Source organism: Carcharhinus amblyrhynchos, chromosome 3 (genome assembly GCF_965287045.1).
Source record: "Carcharhinus amblyrhynchos chromosome 3, sCarAmb.v2.hapA, whole genome shotgun sequence".
Taxonomy (NCBI): domain Eukaryota; kingdom Metazoa; phylum Chordata; class Chondrichthyes; order Carcharhiniformes; family Carcharhinidae; genus Carcharhinus; species Carcharhinus amblyrhynchos.
Window position 1 is genome coordinate 29247852 of NC_137326.1, and position 25767 is coordinate 29273618.

Here is a 25767-nt window from a genome sequence, read left to right on the forward strand (position 1 = left end):
CTTCTCACCTCTTTCTTTCTCTTCCTGCCTGTTTTTTTTATTGCCTGTTTTATTTCTTACTGAAGAAAAATAGGCAAATGTTTGTTTTTTTAATTAAATCTGTAGTCTGACTCAAGTGGCTGCAGCAATTTTTCTATAGCTATTTTGCTGGGAAATGCATACACACTGAAATGTTACTTTGCCCAAATTTCTAGATATTTTCCATATTAGTTACAGAAAAGTTCAGGGGAGAGATCCCTGTTAATCTAAAAATGAAATAGTGCTATGGTCTGTCAGCCGCAGTAAAAGATGAACACTGAGAAAGATCCTGGATGTCCATAAAGTGCTATGATACCCTTTTATTTCTCATCAAAGCATAAAATATTTCTGCTCCTGTGTAAACTGATGCTGCTTGTTAGGCACTAGGTAAGGATACACCAAGGTTGATTAATGCTCCTCTTTACTTCTGAGTATCTTGCAGTGAAACCTAGCTGCTTTAGTGACATACTTGAAAAAGTTTTGCAATATTCAATATCAGATCATTAATTTAGTTTTTTGTCACTAGTAGCAGTATGTATGTGAAGAGTTAAAACAGGCTTGCACAGAAAATGATCAGGCAGTTTGCAATTACTAGAACCTAGGCAGGCTGTCTGTATGGATGTTAATAGGCTATATAAATTAATTTTCCTGCTACTTGGCATAGCATAGAGCTTAATACGCTAAAAGTTGCCGACTCGCAAACACAAGTGTCTTTCATAAGGGACTGGCTATTGTTGGTATTCAAAGTACTTGATAGTCAATTGATGTACAAAAGAAAATACTTACATTTATGTAACTTTCACAACCTCAAGATATCCCAAAGCATTTTACAGAAACAAAACAAAATTAAATAGTGTTGATGTGTAATTACTGTTATAATATAGACAAACATGGCAACCAAATCTCTCTCAGCAAACTCCCAGCAGCACCAGTGAGATGAATGGCCAGGTAGTCTTTGTAGTGATGGCTGACAGATGAATAATGACCAGAACTCCCATGTTCTTCAGCTGGTATCATAAGTGAATATACCTTCACTTATGAGAACAAAGCAATCTTGCTGTGATGTTTCATCAGGAAAATGGCAGCTATACCAGTGCAACAGTTCCTTATTTGTGGACTTGAAAAAATATTTTGTAGATGTCTTTTGCTCTGATATGTCTCCGCAGTAGTTAAACAGGTAGTTCCAGTGTACCTTGTGCAAATCAGAAAATCAGGCCAACCTGCAACAATGATTTTGCTTGACAGACCTGTAAACACAAAAAACCTTTAATGCAATGATGGCAACACTGGACCTAGAAATTTATAATAGGGATCCAGGCCAGCAGAGGGCCTGGATGAGTTTGACTCTGTTGAATTTTGCCGCACAAGACCTCAGCGTCTGTTTTCTGGGATCTAATTTATGTTGAAGGATGGCCTGTTTCTTTAGGTCTAAATTTAACTAATTGGATTTCCAAGATGACACATTTTCTACATAATTGTTTAAATTTCATATTTGTTTGGAAGTTTGACAACTTTTGCAAAAATCATTCCAATCTTCAGAAAATTTCTAAAGCAGTAAAAAAACACGATGCCATATAGTTTGTTGCTATTTAAGGAGCTGTAAGGTACCGTGTAATTCTCCTTTGACTAAAATATAGTATTGTAATACATTAAAACTTTAATGGATCAGGATCTGAACAAGTGTTGTAAAAGGTTCTTCATTGTATAAACTTCTTGTTTATTTGTCTCAAATGTGGAATAAATGTTGCTTTTTGTTTTAGTTTTGTGCAAGCAGTAACACTAAAACCTTTCTGAGATGATCCAGTATTATGCTGTTATATATAATGAAATTACAATGAGCAGATTGTTGCCTTCATTTTTCTTAGCCACAAGCAACTTTACCAGCTACTTCTGGTGCATTTACTGATGGTCGAGGTATTAGCACTGCCCCCACTGTGGCAAACTCCGCAAATACAACTGTTCCTTCAGATCGTAACGTTGGTAAAGCTTCTAGCTTTAGTTCTCCAGATTTACCTGCTGCCATCCGTTCAGCTTTTGTGCTTGGGGTAAGAAGTAGTTTTTCTGCACTCACCCCTCTTTTTGACAATCATTTCTGTTGATGTCAGGAATGAGAAGTGAACTTGCACAACTAGTAGACCAATGTTAGTGGTTTGGTATTTTCAAACTCTTTCTGCACTCTCCAGTAGTGGAAGAATTTGCAGGCTGATTGACAGTCTGAGATACAGGTATATGAACGCTCTATCAATATTCTTCAAAAGAGGTTAGCCCTGTATGATGGGAGCAGTTTGAGCTCCCATAATCCATAAATTGGCAGTGTGGCTAGGGCAGTAGCAGAGGCACTCATTCTCACTCCCACAGGATGTGAATATTCCAGAGTTCAGAGCTGGACTGTGGGTCTCTACTTGTTGGAACTGCCTGGAATGTGGCTTGATCTTTGTGCCTTTTGACATGGAGGTAGGAGTGGCACCATCATGTCAAAAGCCTATTCCCTACTTCAATATATGAACAATGTATTATTTTTATTTATCAAAGCCATGTTGATGTTATTATGCCAAAGTGCTATCAAATATTAATGTCTTTATTGTGTTTATGCCCCACACAGTTTTGTTCTATATTTCAGTGTAAACCCACCAATCTAAAGTGGTATGACAATTCACTGTTCTGGCTCAGAATACAGTTGTGTATTTTATATTGATATGTCAGAAATAGAACTCCCTATATATCTGGATTGCTGCCAAAATGCATCCTTTGATCCATCGTGCTTGTCTGCAGGCAATGACAGATGCTAGTTTTATTACTTGAAGTTATTGCTCCAGTGTATTAACGTTGTGCATACAGAAGTGAACTAAAATATGTATCAGTGTAACTATTGTAGAATGAGAGCCTACTAGTTATTCCACTGCCAGTATAGTTTGATAGCTTAAAGCAGTCAAATCATAAGTAGATTGCTTTCTGCTTTTGAGTTAATTTAACTAATGAGTGTTATTTTGATGTGCTTCCTTTTGGTGTCACACAGGAATCTGCACCATTAGAGCATCCTTTCAGCGCAATAAAACGTGAACAACAAAAGAAGTGGCTCCAAGAACTGGATAAACAAAGAGAGGAAGAAAAAAATAGGAAACTGCAAGAAAAGTTAAAATATGCAGAGGTATATCTCAAAACAAAAGCGTTATGATACACCTGGAAAAAAACTTGACTATCCTGTCTGTAATACAGTAGACTACTGCTGAAAAGAGAGACATGCTGTTGAGGTTTTATAGCTTGCAAACGTCCCCATCTAAATGTTATGCTTACTTATACCACTGAAACTACACACCAAAGTCATGAATTACATTGTGTGCTTATGATCTCTGCTTCCTGCCTCTCTTCATCCTTTTCACAGTCTCTGGCCACTTCCAGTAGTTGCTGTTATACACCACTGTCATACACTTCTTCCCTGATTCTGCTCCTGTTTGATGACAGACATTATATCACCTCTAAGAGGTTTTTTCTTCCTTTCCTGCACAGACCCTTCTAATTATACCTCAGGGTTCCACCCTTTTCCTGACCTTGTCGCATATATCACCTTGAAACATAAGCCAGTATTTTTCCGGCTGGGTGAAGAGCCATGTCCCTGACACGTTCCTTCCTCCAGAGAAGCTTCCAACCAGCAGGACCTAAATGGAAGCAGCCACTCTGCAGCTGTTGTGAGTGGGGAGAGGAATGCATTGAGGCTGGATACCCTATTCCCCAAAGAGGGGGCGGTCAGCAGGGATGTTTGTCCTCCTGGCTGTATGGACCTTGGAGGGGCTTGCCCGTTGACTCCTCAGATTTTTAACTTGTTACTCGCCTCTCCAAAGGAGCGCCCATGTTGATGCACCCTCTTGATCTGTGAGCTCCCTGAGGGACTGCCAGGGACCCAGAGTTGCTTGCCCTGTTAATTGGATGGCAAGCCTGGAGGCAGTAAATTAAGAGGCTTCCTCCAGTAAAATTGCTGAGCTGGCCCCGTTTGCCAGCAAGAGCACTCTCTGATGTGTCCAATTCTGCCAATGTTAGGGTTCCAAACCCTATGGTTAAATTGTGCTCTCGGGATCTGCTTTTGTATGTACACTGATGGCATGACCTGTATTTCCAAATGCTAACTAATCCATTAACTTGCAGCCATTAAATCTAGATTAACCAACATTTCTTTTACTTGATGTAAGTAAAACCAATGCCATCATCATCAGTTAACACTAACATGTTCTGGACCTGGCTTTGGCTTTCATGGGCTGCATCTTAAACCATGTCATCAGCTACTGAACCTTAATGTGGTGTTTAATCTCAAAATGAGCTTTCTTCCCCTATGTCTAATCGTTAACAATATCACTTATATCCACTTATATCCACTATTGCAACATTGCCTGCTTGCTCCTGCTGCAATTCTACTCAACACCTATATTACTTCTGTGTCTCAGCTTCTTTTAACATGTTTCTGAACCCTCATCATCCACATCTTCTGCAAACTGAACTTTCCCATTGTGCCTGACTGTATCTTTTACATTCCGTTATAAGTTTCACCCAATCTATTTTGGCAACTGACTTCAGTTGCAGAAGCTTCAGCACGTATCAATCCTAATTAACTCAACCAGCTTACTTGTGGTCTCCACCTTCTTCTGATCTACTAATGGTGACTGTTGCCACTCTCTGTCTTGCCATCTTTTTTCATCCTTCAAAAAACTTCAAAATTGTAACCTTTGATTATCCATTCACCCCATCACTTCTCAAATATCTTTTCACCTTTCCTATGGTGTCCTTTTTCTCTTTGAGATATCTTCAAGTATGAGAGGAATACCAAAAAAAAGTAAATTATTGCTTAATTTTTTTTGGCAACTTTTATATGTTCAGTTCCCACTCAAGTGATTTCCTAATTTGTAACTGCAGCTTTTTTTTCTCTTTCACTAGTAATCCAATTTGTCAGTATATCCATTCCTACTAATGCTTATTAGCTTTTTATTTCCATTTAGTATTTTCATGTTTAGGTAGACTTATTTTTTGCTAGGTTTAAAGATATTGTCATGTATTCAGGCCTGAATTGGGTCTGTGGTATTTCAGAAGTTTTGATCTAAGCGATTTTGAATTCCTTACAAATATTTCCTCAAACTACTCACTAGGCTCTGGGTCGCAATAAATTATGATCACAAACATGTTCCAGAAGAAAAAGAAAGTATTTTGCTTCACAGATTAATGAGGCACTTGGGCATTTTTCAACACTAAACGTATGTAGTCTTGCATAAGCTGCACTTGAATTTCTTACAAACTGTAAGATCTTCTTTGCTTTAATGCAATGAACACAGCTGAGATCAACAGATGCTTGCAGAATACATGAAAATGTTCAATGCTTTCAGGCTCTCTAGAGGTCAACAGCTTAATTATAGACAATGCCAACAGTAGTCAGGAAAGTACACATTTTACTGTCAACTGCTTTTCTTTTAACATTGACGTTCAATGACATTATCATCATTAAAACCCCCACTATTAACATCCACGGGGTTACCATTGACCAGAAACTGAACTGGACCAGTCATATAAATACTGTAGCTATAAGAGCAGGTCAGAGGCTGGAAATTCTGAGGAGTGTATGATGGAATACTCTCTATTTGCCTGCATGAGTGCAACCCCCAACAACATTCAAGGAGCTTGACACCATCCAGGACGAGGTAGTCTGTATTGACTACCTTCAACATTCACTCTCTTGACCACCAATGCACAATGACAGCAGTATATACCATCAATAAGATGAACTCCAGTAGCTCACCAAGGCTCCTTTGACAGCACTTACCAAACCTCTGAGGTCTACCAAGTAGAGGGGCAAGGGCAGCAGATGCCTGGAACTATATCACAGTTCATAAGAACATAAGAAATAGGAGCAGGAGTAGGCCATCTAGCCCTTCGAGCCTGCCCCGCCATTCAGTAAGATCATGGCTGATCTGTCGTGGCTCAGTTCCACTTTCCCGCCCTCTCCCCATAACCCTTAATCCCCTTGCCTATCAAAAACCTATCAACCCGCATCTTAAAAATATTTAGCGAGGCAGCCTCCACCACTTCAACGGGCAGAGAATTCCAGAGATTCACCACCCTTTGAGTGAAGAAGTTCCTCCTCAACTCTGTTCTAAACCACCCCCCCTTTATCTTGAGGCTGTGCCCTCTAGTCCTACTGTCCTTTCTGAGCGGGAAGAGCCTCTCCACCTCTATTCTATCCATCCCATTCATCATCTTATATGTCTCAATATATGGTTCCTTTACTTTTGCTGGGTCAAAATTCTGGAGTGACCTTGTTAACAGCATTGTAGGTGCTTCCAAAATGCTGGGATTGCAGTAGCACAAGGTGGTTATGGAATTATCACCACTTGCTGAAGGACAGCGATGTTTACTTCCCATGAACAAGTAAAAAATAAATAAAACTGCCTTCAGAAATGTTAGTTTTCGGCCTTTCCCTGAGGAGGGATAAACTCATGGAACAGTCCGTGGGTATTCATATGTTATTAATTAGCAATCCTGTTTTTGGTAGAAAATTGATTATAGTTTAACCATATAAAAACAAATGTCCTTTATGGCTTTGAAAATGACTGCATGTCAAACTTTGAGAGAGTTATAAATAATCTTTTTTATCAATTTTATTTTTGTTAGAAATTGCTGTTGCACTTGTTATTGAGAGTGAGGATGAGATAGATAATCGAAACATGAAGAGCTAAATAAAAGCATAAGACATTGTTGGTGGCGGAGGAAGTGTGGCAGAAGCTGGCATTGCCCAGATTATGCATTTCTCAGCTGGTACTGCCAAGTAGAATCTGTTGAGGCAGAGACTGAGGTTTTTACAGCAATACTCTAATACCAGCTGCATCATGCACAAGGACTGTAAATGGGCGGGAGAACCGTAGAAACATATTAATAAATAATGTTGAGGTGCTCCGTCTGAAAGTTGTAGAATTTATGGTTGGTCATTTTCAACAGGAGAAGGGATGGATAGTGAGAAATCACAGGGTGGCAAGCAACAGTGCTTGGTGAATTGCTGTGATGCACCATGGTACTTGGGGAACTATGCAAAGAAGAAACAATTTGATTAACAATTAAAGGAAAGATCATTAAAATTTACAGATGAACTAAAATTAATTATTTGAAGTCAATGCATCTTTGATTCAAATATTATGGGTGCTGTCTATAGAGCCATCTAGTGGTCAGATTCTGGAATGTTGGGGTGAGCTCTTTGGCTGTATTGTGTTACTGGGTTCTTCGTGCAAACTTACCAGTCACACACTGATGATTTGTAAGAAATACTTCGAGCAAGATGCAGGAGAATTCTACATCAGATGACCAATCTCTTGGTTGGTGGGGGGAATTAAGGGACACATTGGCATTCAGAGATTTAATGAGCGGGCAGGCGTTGCTGCCGAACCTCCAGGATACTGGGGAGAGCATCTGTTTCTCAGTGTATATCAGATAAGTGTTGTGACTTTGTGTGATCCACATTGCTATAAATCTTTGATATCACTGGAGGGGCTCTGGGTTCCTTCTGCTAGGTGAATAATTCAAACCTGTTGCCCCACATGTAAACTAGTCAATTCTGCATCTGGATGTCGATAGGGCACGTGCTTCATCAGTGATGCAATTGAAACTTGAGGGTGTAGTAGGTGTCTGCTGGATTGGCTAACATGTTTGGTACACCTTGCATATCTTTGCATCTCTCTTGATATCGCAGTTAGTCCCGTGCCATAAATTTCCTTGCAACGTAGCCGTGGTGCAATTGCATTATTATATCCTGACTAAGAGATTCCAGAATCAGCATTTGTTTTCCTTTAAGTTCTTCTCTTGAAATACTGTATTAATCCTTATCCCTTCAGAAGGGTTGTCTTGAAACTCGTATATTGAATTAGGCCAACTATCAACAATAACTCTCCACAATGCCTTCAGCAGTAGACCAGTGCCTTGTACAGTTGCAGCAAAACCTCCTTGCTTTTATTTGCTATCCCCCTCACGATAAAGGCCAACATTCCATTCGCCTTCTTGATCACCTGTTGCACCTGCAGACTGAATTTTTGCGATTCGTGCACAAGGACCCCCAGCTTTTCACCCTTTAAATAATATTCCTTCCTACTATTGTTTCTACCAAAGTGGATAACCTCACATTTGCTAATGTTATACTCCATCTGCCAGGTCCTCGCCCACTCGCTTAGCCTATCCAGATCTCTCTGCAGACTTTCCGCGTCCTCCATGCAATTCACTTTTCCACTCATCTTCATGTCACCAGCAAATTTTGTTACCCTACACACAGCCCCCTCCTCCAGATCATCTGTGTATATGGTAAACAGTTGAGGCCCCAGCACCGATCCCTGCGGCACTCCATTAGTCGCCAACTGCCAACCAGAAAAGCATCCATTGATTCCAACTCTCTGCTTCCTGTTAGATAACCAATCCTCACACTAACTTTACCCCCAACATGAGCATGACTATGATGGGCTGTTGCTTGGCTAGTCAGGCAGCTCTTCCAATTTTTGAAGGGGCTGATTTTGCCGTTGTCATTTCCGCTGTCTAGATCGATTCTAGGTGGTTTCTCTGACTTCATTTCTTTGAGGCTCTTTAGGGATTTGATACAACTGAGTGGCTTGATGGGTACTCGCGTTGAGTCACCACATTGCTGTTGGTCAGGAGTCACATGTTGACAATACCAGATAAGGACAGCAGATTTCCTTCACTAAAGGATGGGTTTTTACGACCGTTAACAATGATTTCATGGCTATCATTTGACTTTTAATTCCAGGTTTATAAAAATTAACTTCAAATTCTGCCACTTGAGGATTTTGGTTATCTGTTCCTTAGTGGTATCCATGACTGCAATGTCATCGATTATACATTTGCAACCTGGAGCATTTTTAGTGATCCTGTTGACCCAACCATGTAATTATGATAAGACTTTAAGGACAGCTATTTTCATTGAGTTTAAAAGTCTTTTCCAAAACGCATATGGATGAACAGACAGCATGACATCTTTATGCATTCATACAAATCTTATCAGACTCTCTAGAGCTGGAAAATACCCCTCCAGGGACTTCAAAGAATCTCAACATAATTAACTTCTTGGCCTGATGAAACAATGACTCCTTGAAAATTAACACAGCAGCCATTTTAAGTTTTGAACTGAATGAAAGCTGGCTGTGGACAGCCATTTTGTGTACAGAATCTCTTGGGAAGAACTTTGAGAGACTTTGTCAAAAGGGTCAAAGAGGAAACTTGATTAGAATTCAACTGCTCTTCTGTCGAGAAGAGTCCAGACAAGCTTCAAGTGTCATAACCACAGAACTTGTGAGGAACAAGAAACTCCTTCTCAAACTGCTGAGTCCACCTGAAAAAAGTAAACACCGAGCTAGTCAATTATAGAAGCAATTACAGCTGCGAAACTGAACCTCCAGTTTCATCCCCTCCATTTTGGAAAGAAGGAATTCAAGCACGGGCTCGCAAAGCTATCTGAGACTGATTTGTAATCTCATCTTTTACTTTACCTGTATTTTGATCTTTATATCTGCATTTTAGTTAATAACTTTCACTTTTATCAGACTGGCTTTCAGCAGTATTGTAAGCTAGATTTACAGTAGTCACAACGTTAAGTGGAATAACTTTAAGTGAATCCTGGTTCCAAATTAAAACTGGAGTTAGGTTCTGTTGAACATTTTTGCCTGTAAAAGACTATAAACAAGTTGAAATACTGTGCATGTGCAGCATCTTTCACTCTTTAACTGGGATAACATGCATGTTAATATAATATACATTGAAATTAGATAAGACTAAATTTCCCAAACCCTGAGTAGCACAGCGCTCCTGAAATTCAGCTCAAATTATTGCTTGATTTCCTTTCCTTCTCTGTGTGTCTCCTTGCTCTACTGGTCTCTTGCTCTCTCTCTGCAGTCTTTTGGGTCTCAGTGCCTCTCTCTATTGGTCCCTCTCTCTCCCCTCCTGTCACACTGCCCACCAGAAATAAAATCTATTATGTAGTTTAGGTTGATTGGCCATGCTAAATTACCCCTTAGTGTCAGAAAGATTAGCTGGGTAAATACGTGGAACTAAGGCCCTCAGTGGGATTGTTGTTGGTGCAGGCTCCTTTTGCACTGTAAGGATTTTACATATGCCGTTATAGGTGCGTAAAGAATCACAAGGTAGGCTTGAAACCTTAAATAAAGAGCTCTCGGTGTTCAAGTTATGTACTGATTCACAGTCAGGTCTAAGACTGCGCAACAGGGAGGAACTAATTTCCCAGTGGTCACCTGACTTGCACTCTTAAAGGGGCAGGCTGCACCCCAAATCCTCAACATACAATATATACATTTGTTATATACATGTATGTGTGTATATATGTATATGTACACACATACATATCACAACCTCTTTCTCCCCAGCAGATTCTCTGCTGCAAATGTTTGCTACCCCTTCAAACATAGACTGTTTCTCTCCCATATTTGCTGCTGATAGGCTCGCTATCAGCAAATGCAGGAGAGGAGTGGGCTTTGATTGGAGGAGCAGCTCCTTCCTTTTAACTTACCTGTTTGACTGGCATTTGGAAATTGACTCTTAGGGCTGCATAGTGCAGCTTCAGGGGCTGGCTGTGGGTTGGACAAGCCTGTAATGACACTTCAGGATCCCAATTTATTATTGTATTATGAGGCTCCAACCTGATTGAGATAGGCTTTAATAAAATGATGGCCTAGTTCAAATGACACCATGCAGAAATTAAGAGCAATGGGCTGCAAATCTTTGTAGAGCTTTTTAACTAAGCTTCACCTTGATCCAAATAGCTGGGGTGGGTTAAAATTATTCCATGCTTTTTGAATAATCAATCATTACCTGTCTTCTGTTTCAACAGGGTGATGATCACAACAGATGGGCTATGCATTTTGATTCTTACCACAGAATACCTGATCCGCAGACTCCAGTTTCTGTGAAAACGTGTGCATCAACACTGAAAAAATCATCTGAATCAGGGGATGCATTATCTGAGGCTGTGCCTGTACTTGATCATTGTAACTCTTCCGCTGGAGAAAATACAGGGAACATAAGTGTTGACACGGGATCTGATGTGCTGCCTTACACGCAAAAAACCAGGTTAGGTTCATCTGCAGTTACTTCATATTCCATTCCCTGACTTCACTCTCATGCATTAAAGTCATCTGCTGTTTAAGTCTTCATCCGTATCTTTGTTATCTTGAGCCTGTGACTATCCCAGCATATTCCTGGTTAACCTCCTAAATTCTGCCCTTGGTAAACATGAGGCCATCCAAAATTGCAAAGAGCACATCTTTATTTGTGACAAGTCTCATCCAGCCATAATCCCCATGCTCACTAACTTGCACAATCTCCCCATCAAGCAACGCCTCAATTTTATAATCCTCATTCTTGGTTTCAAATCCCCCCTGGGTGTCACCCTTCCCTATCTTTGTAATCTCATCCAGGCTCACAGCCCTTCAAGATAATTATGCTCATCTAATTTTCACCGCTTGAGCATCCCTTATTTTAATTGCTAATCACTAGTGGCCATGCCTTCGGCTACCTGAGACTTAGGGTGGAATTTTATGTCTTCGTTGTGCCTGTTTTGTGGTGGGAAAAAGTCGTAAAATTGGGTGTGTTGCAACTAGAAGGAATGGCGTCTGTTTTCACACCCATTCCCACTTAACCAAGAAATAAGATTAGTGCAATCGAGACCCCATCCAAAATGTCAATTTGCACTTTTTTGCACTCATCACCATGTAATTAGTGAGCTTCACTCCCAATTGCCCAGCTCACCTGTGTTAATGACCTCGTTTGCTGCAGCTGGTTCGGCAAAATATAAAACATCAAATATAAAAGTTACATTCAGGCACGTGAGCAGTGATGGTGAGCAAGGAGGTAAGTCTCTGCTTTCAAACTGCTCCGTGCTGTTTGGTGGTGGGGGCGGGGTGGGGGGGTGCAGTGATGGTGTTTCGTGGCGGCCATGTTGTGTTTTGGGTTGGGGGGTGCCTACAAGTGTGGGGATTTCAGGGTTGCAGTTGTTCACAAGGTCCGACCTCTGCCCCTCAGCATGGACCCAGATCAGAGTGCTGATCTTGGGTCTTAGCGTTGACTCTAGGCCCAAATGCTGGCAGCAGCAAGCACTGTTGCTGGTGGGGGATGGGCTGGAAACTCTGAAGTGAACTTTCTGCAGCCTTAGGATTTGTCAAGCAGCACTGTCTGTGGCCACTACTGCATGGGTTCTGGGTGTGTTTGTAAGTGGGGGTGGCAATGGGTGGGGAATGTTGCGTTGCCATTCTGGGGGGGCTGTGGAGGATATGGGAGAATGTCCTGTTGGGGGGTTATAGGGAATGTGTGTTGTGGGCTGGGGTATGGGGAATCTGTGTTGCTGGGCTGGGGCAAGCAGAGTTCTTCAACCTCTCCATCGGTCTCTCCCCTTCCTTAAATCCCATACCCCTCCACTTCAGATTGACAAGATGGTTTTTGCAATGCGACCAATTGATCTTGCTGTTCTTTTGGTTGCTACTTGAGCTGAGGAGGAGCAGGAGGATAAAGATAGAGGAGGCCCAGGTGTTACCATGTGCAAGAGGGAGACAGCCGCCAGGGGCAGGACTTGGCTGCCATTTGCCCCGTGGTAGGGGGGAGGGGACAGGAGAAGGAGGGTGCAGAGACCCTGACAGTTCTGCTCGCGAGTGTCCTTTGAGCAACTGTTGGACATCACATGTTGCCGATGGCTCCGGCTCCAAAAGGAGACAGTTTGGCATCAGTGCCATTTGTTGCAGAACCTGGCAGTTTGGGGGGCATCCACTCGTGGTGGCTGTGAAAGTGACAGCCGTCTTAAACTTTTACGTCACTGGGTCCTTCCAGACTGCCAGTAGAGACATTTGCGGCATTTCCCAATCCTCCGTCCGCAAATGTGTGAAGGAGGCTGGCCAATATATTAAATTTGACCTGGACCAGGCCAGCAGCAAGCCCAGGCTGCAGGGTTCACAGACATCACAGGGATGCCAAATGTACAGTGGGCTATAGACTGCATCCGTGTTGCCCTCAAAGCTCCTGTCAAGAATCCAGGAAGCTTCATAAACAGAAAGGGCTTCCACTCGATAAATGTGCAATTGGTGTGTGACCAAATATCCTGGCAGTGTGCAAGATAGTTATATATTGAGAAGCTCTGATGTCCTGGAGGTCTTTAAAGAGGAGCCCAGAGTGCAGGGGTGGCTCATGGGGGGACCTGGCTGATGAGACTTGTGCAGAGGCCTGAGACTGATGCAGAGAGTGGAGCACAGGGCTCATCAAAATACTATTCAGGTACCTGGACTGCTGTTGCCAGGCCCTTCAATACAGTTCCTTGCTATTGTCCTGCATTGTGGTCGTGTAATGTGTCCTACACAACCTGGTGCAGCAGCGAGGAGACATTTTTAAAGGAGGAAGACATGGGGGCCAACCAGCGGGGCATCGCTGGAGAGAGGCAGCCCGACAGGAGGAGGATGATGATGATGTCAAGCAACACCAGCTAGGTACTGGAGGACTGGCGACAGCAAGGTTCACGCGTATGAGGGCAGCAAGGGAGGCCCTGATCATTACACACTTTGGTCAGTATGGGCCTGTGTTGCCATATGTGGGTTCTATTCCTCCCCATCCCCATCCCCGCGCCGTCCTACAATCCCCTGCAACATTGTAATGCCACAGTGTTCTTACAATGTCTGACATTGTAATGCCAGTATGGTGGGCCTGGGTACGCCATTTTAGTAAGTTTCTGTGGCAGGCAGGAGGGTGATGACGAATTGCAGTGTGCCATTGTGATGATGCCCTGGTGTAAAGTAGTCTGACTTCTATCTGAACTCCACATGCATGCTGGGCCCACATCTGAGTAGTGGGCAAGGAGCACTACAACCCCTGCAGGGCTTGGGGCATGTGGGGTGGGGGGATGGTATGGAAATCTCCCATGGATTCTGGGGATGCCATGGCAGATGCTGTAAATCACTGCCAATGCATGCCACCCGCTGTAGCCAGTGAATTATTTGAGTGCCCTGATTTTCTCAGTAACAGTGCATTAAGGGGACTCTTCCACAAACTTTAACATGCAAGATCCCTCCGGCAACTGTTGGGCTAAATACATTCCTGTTAGAGGCTAATCAGAGACAAAGTAAACACAGATATGGGGTGAAATAACATTTATTGGTGCCAATAAAAATGCCTTCAAAATAAGTGCTAATATAACAAGTGAACGTGAGACTTTAAAGTGCCTAAATATTCTATCTAACTCATGTTGCCCTTCATCCATGCCATCTTAGTGTTGCTACAACTTCTTAACTTTATGTGGCCGACCACTACATCTCTGGAGCTCCCCAGGATGTACGTTGGGAGCGAAGTTGTCAGCTGCCCACTGCATCCCATGGCCTGTGATGCCCTTAGCAGTTGTCCCCCGGAGGCCTGGACCTTGAGGGCCCTGGCCAGTTTCCAGATGCCAGGGACATATCCATGATACCCTCTTCAACTTGGTGCTCTGGTTAAGGAAGGGGATAGCCGCAGTCTCCTAGCTGGAAGGATCTGGCACGGCTTCAAGCCCTTCCTCCTCCCTCGGGGTTCCTGTGGGCCTCTAGGTCACTCCATGGGATGGCAGTGCTTCTACCATGAGCTCCAGAAGTACTGTCGTCACCTGGCCCTGTGAGTCTTGGAGGATCACCTGTGTTCCTGCCATGGTAGCCAAGCTCTCTGCGATGCCCCTCTGAGTCAGAAGCCACCAGTCAATAACAGCAGAGTGCCCTCGGAGACTAGGCCACACTCTGCAGCCCCTCAGCCATGACCCTCTGTGAGTGGGCCACGTTTTCAAGGGCTGCAGCCATAGTCTGCTGTGTCTTAGCACTGTCTTGCTGGGTCTCCTGCACAAGCTTTGCAGCCTGTCAGCCATGGGCCGCAGAAACCCATGAAGCACATTCAGGCCCTCAGCTGTGGCCTGCTGTGACTCTGCCATTCCTTTGACCCTGTGACTTGTGAGGATTTCCTGCCCCAGGCTTTCCACCGCGGACACCACCCTTGCAGTGTTGGCTTGGGAACCATGCAAGAGAGGCAATAGCTGGTCTGCCTGAAAACTTTGGGATTCCTCCCCAGCAGCCTCACGGTCAGTCCAGTGTTGCTGTCAGCCCCTCCTGCATTCCCTGGCTCTGTTGCTGCATTTCCAGTAGCTGAGGGAGAAGTGATCGCAAAGGCCCAGCATGTAGTGTGGAACCAGCTGAGTCCTCACCTCAGGCAGGCCCCCGCACACCAGAGGCCTTGGACATTCCCCCCTCCACTCGATAAACATCAGCGGATGTGTTGTGTGCACCAGAGAGTGACCCGAATGCCTCACCACTAGATCCACCAATGTGAGAATATCTGGGATGGTGATTTGAGAAGTGGAAGCTGTTGCAAAACTGGTGCCAGCCTTGGAGGCCCCTACATCAGCTTCCTCTGTGGACTCTTCCAAGCTGATGGGCAGGATGGGTGGAGCAGCAGTGGGGGCTGTGATGCCAGGTGGACCAGGTGCATCAGGATCCCTTCCTGCAACGTAGGACACAAGGTTAAATGCAAGGAATGGAGAGGAATCTGGGCTGCATACAACTTACTTGAGATATCTCCTATGAGTGGAGATTTAGCAGGTGCTCACTTCTGTGCTCCAGCCCGAGCATGCTGTCTCCATTGTTCTGCATCCCCTCCCACAAGCTCCAGTGCCCGCTCCTCAAAGGGGGTGAAGACCCAAATTTTGGTCTCTCCCAGCAATTATGGGCATGCTTCTGTGGGGACAGAAGGAACCATGTAAAATCTGATGGCATGAGTCCTGCAGGGTTTCAGGGGGTGGCCCTCAGAGGGCAAGGGTTGTGATACTGTGGGGGAGGAGGGAGATGCTTGGGGACCAGGAACTGGAAGGATGCAGGGATGGGAGGACCTGGGAGTCATTTGGGGGAAGATGCTAGATGAGGTTAAACGCTCACCCTTGCTGTTTAGATGAGGTAATTCGGTTTTTTTATGGCACTGCTTCCCAGTTTTCCTGGCCTGTGCCCAGGCAGTAACACATGCTGCCACTGCCTCCCAGGCTGCGTTTCCATCCCTTCCCCTCGGATAGCATCCTGCTGGGGGCAAAAGAGTATCCTGCCTTGTCTCCACTGCCTCCAGCAACATGGTCAGATCAGCATCAGAAAAACAGGGAGCTGCCTTCCTGGAGGCCATTTCATCCTGCACTGCATGACTGTCTGTGCATCCTTTGGGGTTTGTGGAGCTATCCCTTGTTAGGACAGATTTGCTGCAGGCAATTTGGGTAAGTCACATGCCCATTAGAGCGTTCCAGCCAGTTTAATGCAGTTTTCCTTCTTAACATGGAAGGGAAGCGAAGTTAGCATTTGCAGGTGTGCTGATGGGGGTTGGGGGGATTTGTGTCTCTGTGATGATCAGGGGCGGGGGAGGGAGAAGGTCGCGCCATCAGAGCCAGGGAAGTGATGAGGGAGCCATGTGCAAGGAGGTCAGTAATGTTGGGGGGGGTGCAGCGGGGAGGGGGTGAGGTCCTCCATGTCTGTGGGGGTGAGGGGGAGGCTGTGTGCGGCCGGGGGGGTGGGTGTACTGTCAGGAGAGCTGCTGTTCTTTTGGCTTTTCCTTTGCATGTGCAGATTTGAACAGCAGGCTGTGTGGTGAATTAAGCCCTGCCCATTGCCTCTAATGGCTAGAAATGGTCTAGCCAAGTTTTTTCAAAGACTGAGATTCAGTATGAAATCTTGCCCGAAAAACTGATCAGAAACTCTCCTGTTTTCATACCAGCAGGACACTTAGAAAATATCTCATAAAATTCTGCCCTTAATCTCTGGTATTCCCTTCCCAAATCTCTCCACCTCATCACCTCACTTTCCTTCTTTGAGACACTTGTTAAAACTTAACCCTTTGACTAAGCTGTTAGTCACCTATTCTGTTATTTCTGGTTCAGTGTAAAATTTTGCTTAATAGTGCCTCTGTAAAGCACCTTAGGGTGCTTTATTGCATGAACGGTGTTATATAAATACAGGTTATTAATCTTGTAGTTTTTTCGAAGTGACCTTTAATGGCAAACATAAGTGGGTTGCTTCGCTGCTGGGTTCAGTGGGAACTTAGTGGAGTTGAGATGAAGAATAATGGTGTTCATATTGCAATTTTTCAGTGCAGTTCATGGCTGTGAACACATGTATTTGTACCACATACAAGTACATTTTGAAAGAAGAATTTTTTTAGGTGCAAGTATTTTAAAATACCAGTGTGCCTAGATGTTTAGTTGCAATTTGTGTCTGTTTAGGGACTCTGAATGGGAGAAAACCCCTTGCGGTGTGCTTATTTCACCAATCTATTTGGTATATATATGGATAGTTTGATTTTAGATGATCTTGTCTCACCTACAATTCTGTGCATTTTGATTGGTGAATATATTGTTATTCCTTGATGCCACCTCCTCCCAGGCGTGTTGGAGTTTAGTGTGATGGGGAGAATATTGTACAGTTCCAAGAATGGGTAATTCATCCATGCCTCACTTCTTCTTGCACCAGGAAATTTTGTTTGAGCTTGTTATTTCTCTGTTTGCTAATCTGACTTTCAGCAAATGTCACAAATCTTGTTGTCATGAAAAAAATTCATTCCCACTCACTGACAGATTGCACACCGGTATCTTACTGTGATTGTGTAATGAAGCTTGACTATGGAAGGTTCATTGAAGTAGACTTTGCATAATTCAGGCAGGCACAACAATCTCATTGAGCACTTGAACTACTGCAATCTTTAATGTAGAAAATTAACTCTATATGGCTGGCTTTTGTGGGTTGATGTGGATCTTGCACAGTGATTGGAGAACCGATGGGGGAAGCCCTGTTGGTTCTGTGGAGAGGCTGACAGTATCAAGGCACTTAAGTGGCAGCTGTTGGGCCTCCCCATGATTGATGTTTCACTTGCTGAGAGCCACTGGCCAACTAAAGTCCAATAGCTCCCCACACTGCCAGTGCCGGCAGGATTGGTGACTGCTGGTGGCACTGCACCCACCAGAAGTCCAGGAACATCATGGGATCCAGGCAAAAGATAAGCGAGGACAGGACAGAGGTCCTGCAATGGGGGTTACCAGGAAGAGAGGGGGGGGATGGTCAGAGAATAGGCAGGGAGTGGCTTTCAATTTTCAATGACACATTACTTCTGATTGGTCTGATATTGGGGGCGGCACAGTGGTTAACACTGCTGCCTCACAGCGTCAGGAATTCGGGTTCGATTCCTGGCTTAGATCAGTGTCCAAACTGTGTGGATTTTGCAAGTTGTCCCCTTGTCTGCATGGGTTTCCTCCGGGTGCTCCGGTTTCCACAGTTTGAATGACATGCTGGTTAGATGCATTGGCCATGCTAAATTCTCCCTCAGTTTTCCCGAACAGTTGCTGGAGTGTGGTGACTAGAGGATTTTCACAGTAATTTCATTGCAGTGTTAATGTAAGCCTATTTGTGACTAATAAATAAAGAAGCACTTTTATATTTGTAGTTTTGTTTTCACCTTTTTGAGGTATAGCTGTTGAAACAAAACAATAATATTTCAACAAAATCCTGAAGCTACCGATGCCATCAAATTTATTGTTCTAAGAATAGATCACAGGTGTTGGAATAAGATTCTGTTTGCAATTTTGGGGGAACAATACTGACCGCAATGCAGAAATCTGTAGCCAATCTAGTCCACCCAAAAGGACAACTATAACAGCACTGCCAGCTGTAGAGAAACAGAATGTTTAATGTAACTGGAGATTTTTTTAAAAAACTGCCTCCAGATTTATTTACTTGTAAAATGACTTTTGCTATGTCTCAATGGATTTGACAGTCAAGTGATACATTTATCCGATGGCACATGAAATTTGTTAGTTTTTGGAGGTTTCAATATTTATAGGTTCTACATAGAATACTAGAAATTTTCCATTGTTGTTACCGTTTCAGTTTCCTGAGATCCATGACCGCCTTGTTAGACCCAGCACAGATTGAAGAACGAGATTTACGTCGAAAGAAGCAACTAGAACACCAGGTAACGTAGAAACATAGAAGATTGGAGCAGGAGGAGGCCATTTGACCCTAAAAGTCTGTTCCACCATTCATTGCGATCGTGGCTGTTTTCTCCCCATAACCTTTGATCCTGTTCGCCCAAGTGCTATATCAAGCCACCTTTTGAATACATTCAATGTTTTAGCATCAACTATTTCCAGTGGTAATGAATTCCACAGGCTCACCACTCTTTTTGGGTAAAGTAATATCTCCTCATCTACGTCCTGAATGGTCTATCCCGTATCCTCAGATTGTGACCCCTGGTTCTGGACCAGTGTTATCCTTGTTTTTAATAAGTGATAATCTGATGTGCGTAAGATTTAAATGTTTATAGATTACTTTTTTCTGCTGTTGTTTATCGACGCCATAATTTCCATTGTTAAAATATGTAGTATTTTCTTTTGATTACTCCGTTATAGCATTACATTAAAGAAAAACATTTTATGGAATAGAGCAAGAATTCCAGAAAGTGCTCAAAAAGTGTCATTGTTAACATTTCCACCAGATTTCCTTCATTCCTAATCTATCTCCACCTTTCAGAGATAAAACCAAATGTAACTACAGTTGGTGCATAGGTTTATCTCCCAATCAGGTTGGATGTGTGGCTTGGAGGATACTTGCAGTGTTCCCTTGGGTTTGCTGCCCTTGTTTTTGTTAGGTGGTAGAAGTTGCTCATTTGAAACAAGCTATGAAGGAGGCTTGCCAGCTTCCTGCAATGCATTTTAAATGTGGTGCAATTGCTACCAATGTGTGGTTGGAGCAAAAAAATACTTAACTTAGTGGGTGGGCTGCCAGTTCAGTGGACTACTTTGTCCTGGATGGTAACAAATTTGTTGGAACGGACCTCATCCAAGCATGGGTCTCAGCCTTTTGGCTAAGATCAAGTGTAGTGTCAACATGCTGTACTTGGTTGAAGTCATTAGGTTACATTTCAGCTTCATTTGAAGCAATTTTTAAAAGCGGCATCTCGGCATTTTGGCTAAGATGCAAATGAGATCAAGCCATCGGGGAGGAGCTATGCCTGCTCCAATCAGCTTGGATCATGTAGATCAAGCCCAAGACAGGAGGTGAGAGCCCTGTCTTGTCACCTTGGATCAGGAATGTCTCAACTTGTTGGGACTCTGAATTGGACTTGATTGGATTGAATTGGAATAAAAACAAAAAAAAGAATATTCCAATACCCTCCTGACTTGTGTCTTGTAAATGTTACTGATAATATATAACTATCTGACAGCTAAATAACACTTGGAATCTCTGCCAAAGCACTGAAACATGGTGAAGAAACACTAATGGCACAAATGCATTACCTCATTTTTCTTAACTGGAAGGAGAAGAGCATGCCAGGAAATCTGAGACACTGCAATTGTGATGCATCTTCAAGAAAGGTGACAAGTCTGCCTGCCATTACTATAGAGGAAAATCCCTGCTGTCAGCCACAGGAAAGGTCACGGCTAGAGCCCTCCTTAATCATCATCTTCCTCTGGCTAAAGAGCTCCTCCCAGAGTAGCAATGTGGATTCTGCCCACCAAGGGGCACCACAGACATGATTTTCACTGTGCGGCAATTATAAGAAAAATGTAGGCAACAGCATCAGCTGTTGGGCATGGCTGCCTTTGATCTCACAAAGGCCTTCGACACTGTTAACCGCGTGGGACTATGGAGCGTCCTCCTCCATTTCAGCTGTCCAAAAGCTTTGTCAACATTCTCTGGCTGCTTCATGGTGACGTGCAAGCTGTGATCCTAACTAGTGGATCTACCTCAGACCCCATTCATGTTTGGACTGGGGTCAAACAAGGCTGTGTCTTCGCAGCAAAACTCTTCTCGATCGTTCTTGCTGAATTGCTCCATCTCGCCCTCAGCAAGCTCCCCGCTGGAGTGGAGTTTAAACTGAAGAACAAATGGGAATCTGTTCAACCTTTGCCGCCTGCAGGTCAGATCCAAGGTCACCTTATCCTCTGTCATTGAACTACAGTATGCAGAGGATGCTTGCACCTGTGCGCACACTGAGGCAGGTCCCAAAGGCATTGCCTACACCTTCATCATGGCATATGAGAGCATTGACCTTGCACTAAACGCCTCTCAGACCAGGTCCTCTTCTAACCTAGACCTGTCACACATCACTGTCCCAGTTATCAAAATCCAATAACATAGCCTTAGACAATGTGGACCACTTTCCATACCTATAGGGAACTCACTGTCAACAAGGGCAGACATTGCCAATAAGGTTCAACACTCCTTCAGTGTGCTAGTGCAGTCTTTGGTTGTCTGAGGAAGAGAGTGTGTGAGGACTAGTACTTCAGACACAGCACCAAGCTCAAGGCTTATAGGGCAGTAATGATACCCACCCCTCTATACAGTTAGTCTCACTTGGACCAACACCCCAGCATCAAAGCATTGACCATGCAGGATCAGCTTCTCTAATGGGTCACATCGTCCGCATGCCTGATATGAGATTCTTGAAACAAGAAACCTACTCTGAGCTTGGACATAGCAAGCAAGCCCTAGGAGTGTAAAGCAAATGCTTCAAGGGCATCCTCAAAGCCTCCTTGAAAAAGTGCAACATCCCCACCAACACCTAGGAATCCCTGGCCCAAGACCCAAAGTGAAGGAAATGTACCTGGGAACTAGCCAAACATTTTGTGTTACATTGCTGAGTGCAAACTGAAGCAAAGCTTCAACAGTGAAAGGAATGCGTGGCAGCCCAGACACCCCACCCACCTGCTCCTCCAACCACCATCTGTTTCACCCATAACAGAGACTGTAGAATGCGCATTGGACTGTGAATGTGGAAGCAAGTTGTCCTCGACGCAAGGTTGCGCCTAAGAAAAAGAGATCCGATTCTCTTTGAATGTTACTATTGAGTTTACTTCTATCAGCCGTTTTAGGCAGTGCTTTCCAGATCAGAGCAGTTTGCTGCATAAAATTGCCTCAAATCTGTGTCCTTTGATTACTGATTCACCCACCAGTAAAAAACACATTTTCTTTACTTCATTGGGGTCCCTCAGAATTTTGTTTATCTTTGTTGAATTTATTCTTAATATTTCCTGTTCTAAAGAGAGCAAAGTAGTCTTTCTCAAGACATCCCTCACAGCCGTTCCTAACTGAAGGCGCTGACTTCAGGTACAGGTGTAGTTGGTCAATCTTCCTGTTTTCAAGCAATGAGCTTCATTACTTGGATCGGAAAAGATATTTCTGAATCTTCCGTACTATAGAACATATTTCAAACTCACCACTTGAAGAATCTGGACGTTCCTCCCATTTATGATGAGCAGAGCTGCTGGAAGTTGGTTTGATCAAGTTGTTGGGTGTCTTTCCCTGTTATTTGAATTATACGCTATTCATTTCTTGATACCAATGAGCATAAACCATGTGGTTGCTCTTGAGAACTATAGCCATCCATGTTGAGAGCATCACGAGTCATTGCAACTGAAATGGGATCACAACTGGAAAGTACAAAAAGTAAAATTCTAGCAAAGGAATTAAGGTGAAACAACAATATGAGAAATAAACCAAAATAGCTTACTTTTCCTCCTATTTCAGTAGAAAAACGTCTCGTTGCTCAGGTTTTCACAAGATCCAAAAAATGTAAACCAATATAGTGATATTCAAGAGGAATAACGGAAGATGATAATTTCTTATAACATGATAGTCAACGTTCTTTTTAATCTTGTGTTCTAGAAAGCTATTGCCATTCAGGTGGAGGAGCGTCGCAGACAGAGGCAGCTGGAAGAAGATCAGAAAAGAAAAGAAGAACAAAAAGAGGAACTTCGTTTGGCAAAGGAGAGAGAAAGGTTGAGACAACAATATGAGGAAGAAACCCGAGCACAAAGGGAAAAAGAAGTGGGTGCTATTAGCCATATAGTGTAATGCTGGGGACATACCTCCAGTCGAGCAATGTCTTAACTCTGTACTTCCTGGCCTGCAACCAAAGCATATTTTTATTTTAATTCTTTTCAGGATATATTGCTCAGTAATAAGTAATTCCTGATCTTGATGCCCTGATTTAAAATTGTATTGTTATTGCAACACTTAATTCAATCCTCAGTTTTCAAATGTTAGCTGGCTCAGTTAGTATAGTTCTTGTCTATGAGTCAAATGGTCATGGGTTCTAACGCCAATCAGAGCACAAAATTCAGGTGTGCACACATTAGTGGAATCCTGGGAGGGTGCTGTATCTTTAGGATGAGGTATGGAACCAGAGCCCTGTGTATCTGTTCTGGTGGACGCCCCCTCCTGCCCCTCCTCCCTGGCTCAAACAACGCTACCAAAATAGGTTAATGGGTCATTCATCTTTTGTACTATTTGTGGCATCTTGTATCTAAAGCTGTTGCTGTATGTGGCTACAAAACAATGGTGACTACTTTAAAATGTAATTCACTGGCTGTGAGGGATGTCTTGAGAATATGAAAAGCACAAAGTAAATCCAATTTTCTTTTGATTGTAATGGAATGCAAGAGACATTGGGCAGTGATAGGGCTATTTAAATATTAAAGGACCAAAACCACTATGTACTCGATTATGAGGGGGGAGCGGTACAACGCAGATATTAGAGGGAGGTTTTTCACACAGAGGGTAGTGGGGGTATGGAATGCTCTGCCAAGTAAGGTGGTGGAGGCAAACACGCTAGAGCCCTTTTAGAGTAACTTAGGCACATGACTGAGTTGGAGATGGGTGGATATAGGAGAACCTTTTAAATAAGGGTCATTAGCATTGGGGCGTCCCTGGTAATGTAAATAGGTATAGTATGATAATAACGTTTTTTCTCTTTTCATTCACAGGTTTTAAGTCGGTCCACCTCGTGTCCAACGAGGGGCATACACGCGATGGGTCGTACTGGGGCTGCTCTTGGTTGTTAGAGATTGGCCTAGTGCTTCATGTCGTTGGTGTGTGCCTAAACTGGACAAGATACTGGGCAAGACGACAGCTCAGTGACTATCGCTGACTGCTGTGCAGACACATGGATTTGGGCCGGTGTCTGTGGGAGTTTACGCATTCTCCCCGTGCTTGCGTGGGTTTTCTCCGGGTGCTCTGGTTTCCTCCCACACCCCAAAGATGTGCTGTTAGGCTGATTGGCAGGAATAAATTGTCCCTAAATCAGTTTCCCTCAATCTGGATGGCCATAAAACATTAGATAGGGGTCATGGGTAGAGAGGTGGACTGGTGGTGTTGAGATGGCAGCGCGGGCTCATTGGGCCGAAGGGCCTGTTTCCCGGGCTGATTTTGTTCTTTGTTCTTTGCTTTGGCTTAACTGTTAAATTTGATTCTTTTTAAAAAAGAACACTTTACAAAACTCTGAACAGTTAGTAAATTGACCATCCAAGCACGCTCTGGTGTGGAAGGCCTCCAGTACCTGCTGCAAATAAATCTTGGCCTCAATCCAGCTGGACATTAAGAAGACCAGGGAGCCTTCCTAGAAAACACAAATAGCCAGGTTATGGATAAGTCAGCTGAAGTCAGGAATGTAGCCTTGAGGCACATGGACTTCCCATCCACCAAATATGCACCTTGAATCTGCAATATTGAGAAGTCAAGATGTGTGCTCAAGACCTTCTTCCACTGAGTTTGTGTTGTCAGCAGTGTCTGAGATTGTACTTCTTTTGTCAAAATCCAAATTGAAATGTATTCAGAAGTGCCACCATGTCTGAAGAATCTATGATTGTAAATCTGCAACCTCAGTGGTACCTTGTTCTCATTTATTGACCACAGCTAATTGGTAGCCAAAACTGATCAAATGTGAACTTCTAGTTAAGTTTGAAAATCTTGTTCATTAGCAATACTAAAAAAATCACACAATCTTAAGGTATCTTTGATCTTCTAGGAACTTCATAACCGGAAAACCAATCTGCTTTATGAAACTGTGCAGCGGGCACAAGAAGACGCACAAAGGCAGAAGCAGGAACAGCGCATTAGAGAATTGGTTCGGAAAGGACATGACATTTCAAATCTTCAGAAGAATATAGAAGGCATGCAACAGATATTGGGCAGATTTTAGAGTTTGTGGCTGTTGTTGTTCTGTTGTTGTTGAAGAATATAGTAATTAGTGTTCTCATAATTTTTCATTTTGTTTTGATTGACACATTATTTTTTGACTGACAGGTACCATAAGTTGCATAAATTCCTGTACTGCACCTAATAGTCTTGTTGCTGAAGAAGTCAGTGAGATACCGGGACAAATCTTGATAGAAAAAGATTCTCCTAGAAAAGATAGAGGTATCCAAACTGGTCAGTACTTGTCAGCAAAAACCTTAATTGATGCATTTCATGACACTGTAAAAATGCCTCAGTGCAACAGCTGTAATGCCATCTTTACACTAAGCCTGGTTGGTTTATAAGAACTCTGAATTTTTCTCTCATAAGCACTCAGCCCATTTGGTCAGCCATACTTGTAGGTGTAGAAATGTTGCTTGCCAGTTAATTGTGCCAAGTGCAGTGTTGACCATTTTAAAACAAAATTTAGCATATGTGTACTTTAGATTTAAATGTTATGGTCAATATTAGGCTGTACTATATTGAAGAACCTATTTTCCTGTTCAACATGCATAAAAAAAATTAACATCAGTAACCTGGCACAGAAGGCAACAATTTGTCCCACCGAGTCTGTGCAGACAATTTCAGAGAACAATCCAGTTTCTTCCTCTCCCATGCTCTTTCTCTTTATCTCTGCAATTTCTTCCCCTTTAAGTATTTCATTTTGAGTGCTCTTTTG

The 25767-nt window shown here is 43.2% G+C and overlaps 1 protein-coding gene across 6 annotated transcripts in view; it reads left to right on the forward strand.

Annotated features, from left to right (window-relative positions):
• The window catches only part of ccdc66 (coiled-coil domain containing 66), a 61425-nt gene that overhangs the window by 23017 nt on the left and 12641 nt on the right, over nt 1-25767 (forward strand). For 4 of the 6 annotated variants that reach the window (XM_080182677.1, XM_080182679.1, XM_080182680.1 and 1 more), the window contains 7 exons: nt 1884-2063; nt 3035-3166; nt 10889-11127; nt 18960-19044; nt 22740-22901; nt 24880-25024; nt 25158-25283. In XM_080182677.1, coding sequence (XP_080038803.1) covers nt 1884-2063; nt 3035-3166; nt 10889-11127; nt 18960-19044; nt 22740-22901; nt 24880-25024; nt 25158-25283 — 1069 coding nt within the window. The remainder of the gene's footprint in view (nt 1-1883; nt 2064-3034; nt 3167-10888; nt 11128-18959; nt 19045-22739; nt 22902-24879; nt 25025-25157; nt 25284-25767) is intronic. The other 2 variants (XM_080182678.1, XM_080182685.1) reach the window with 2 other exon arrangements.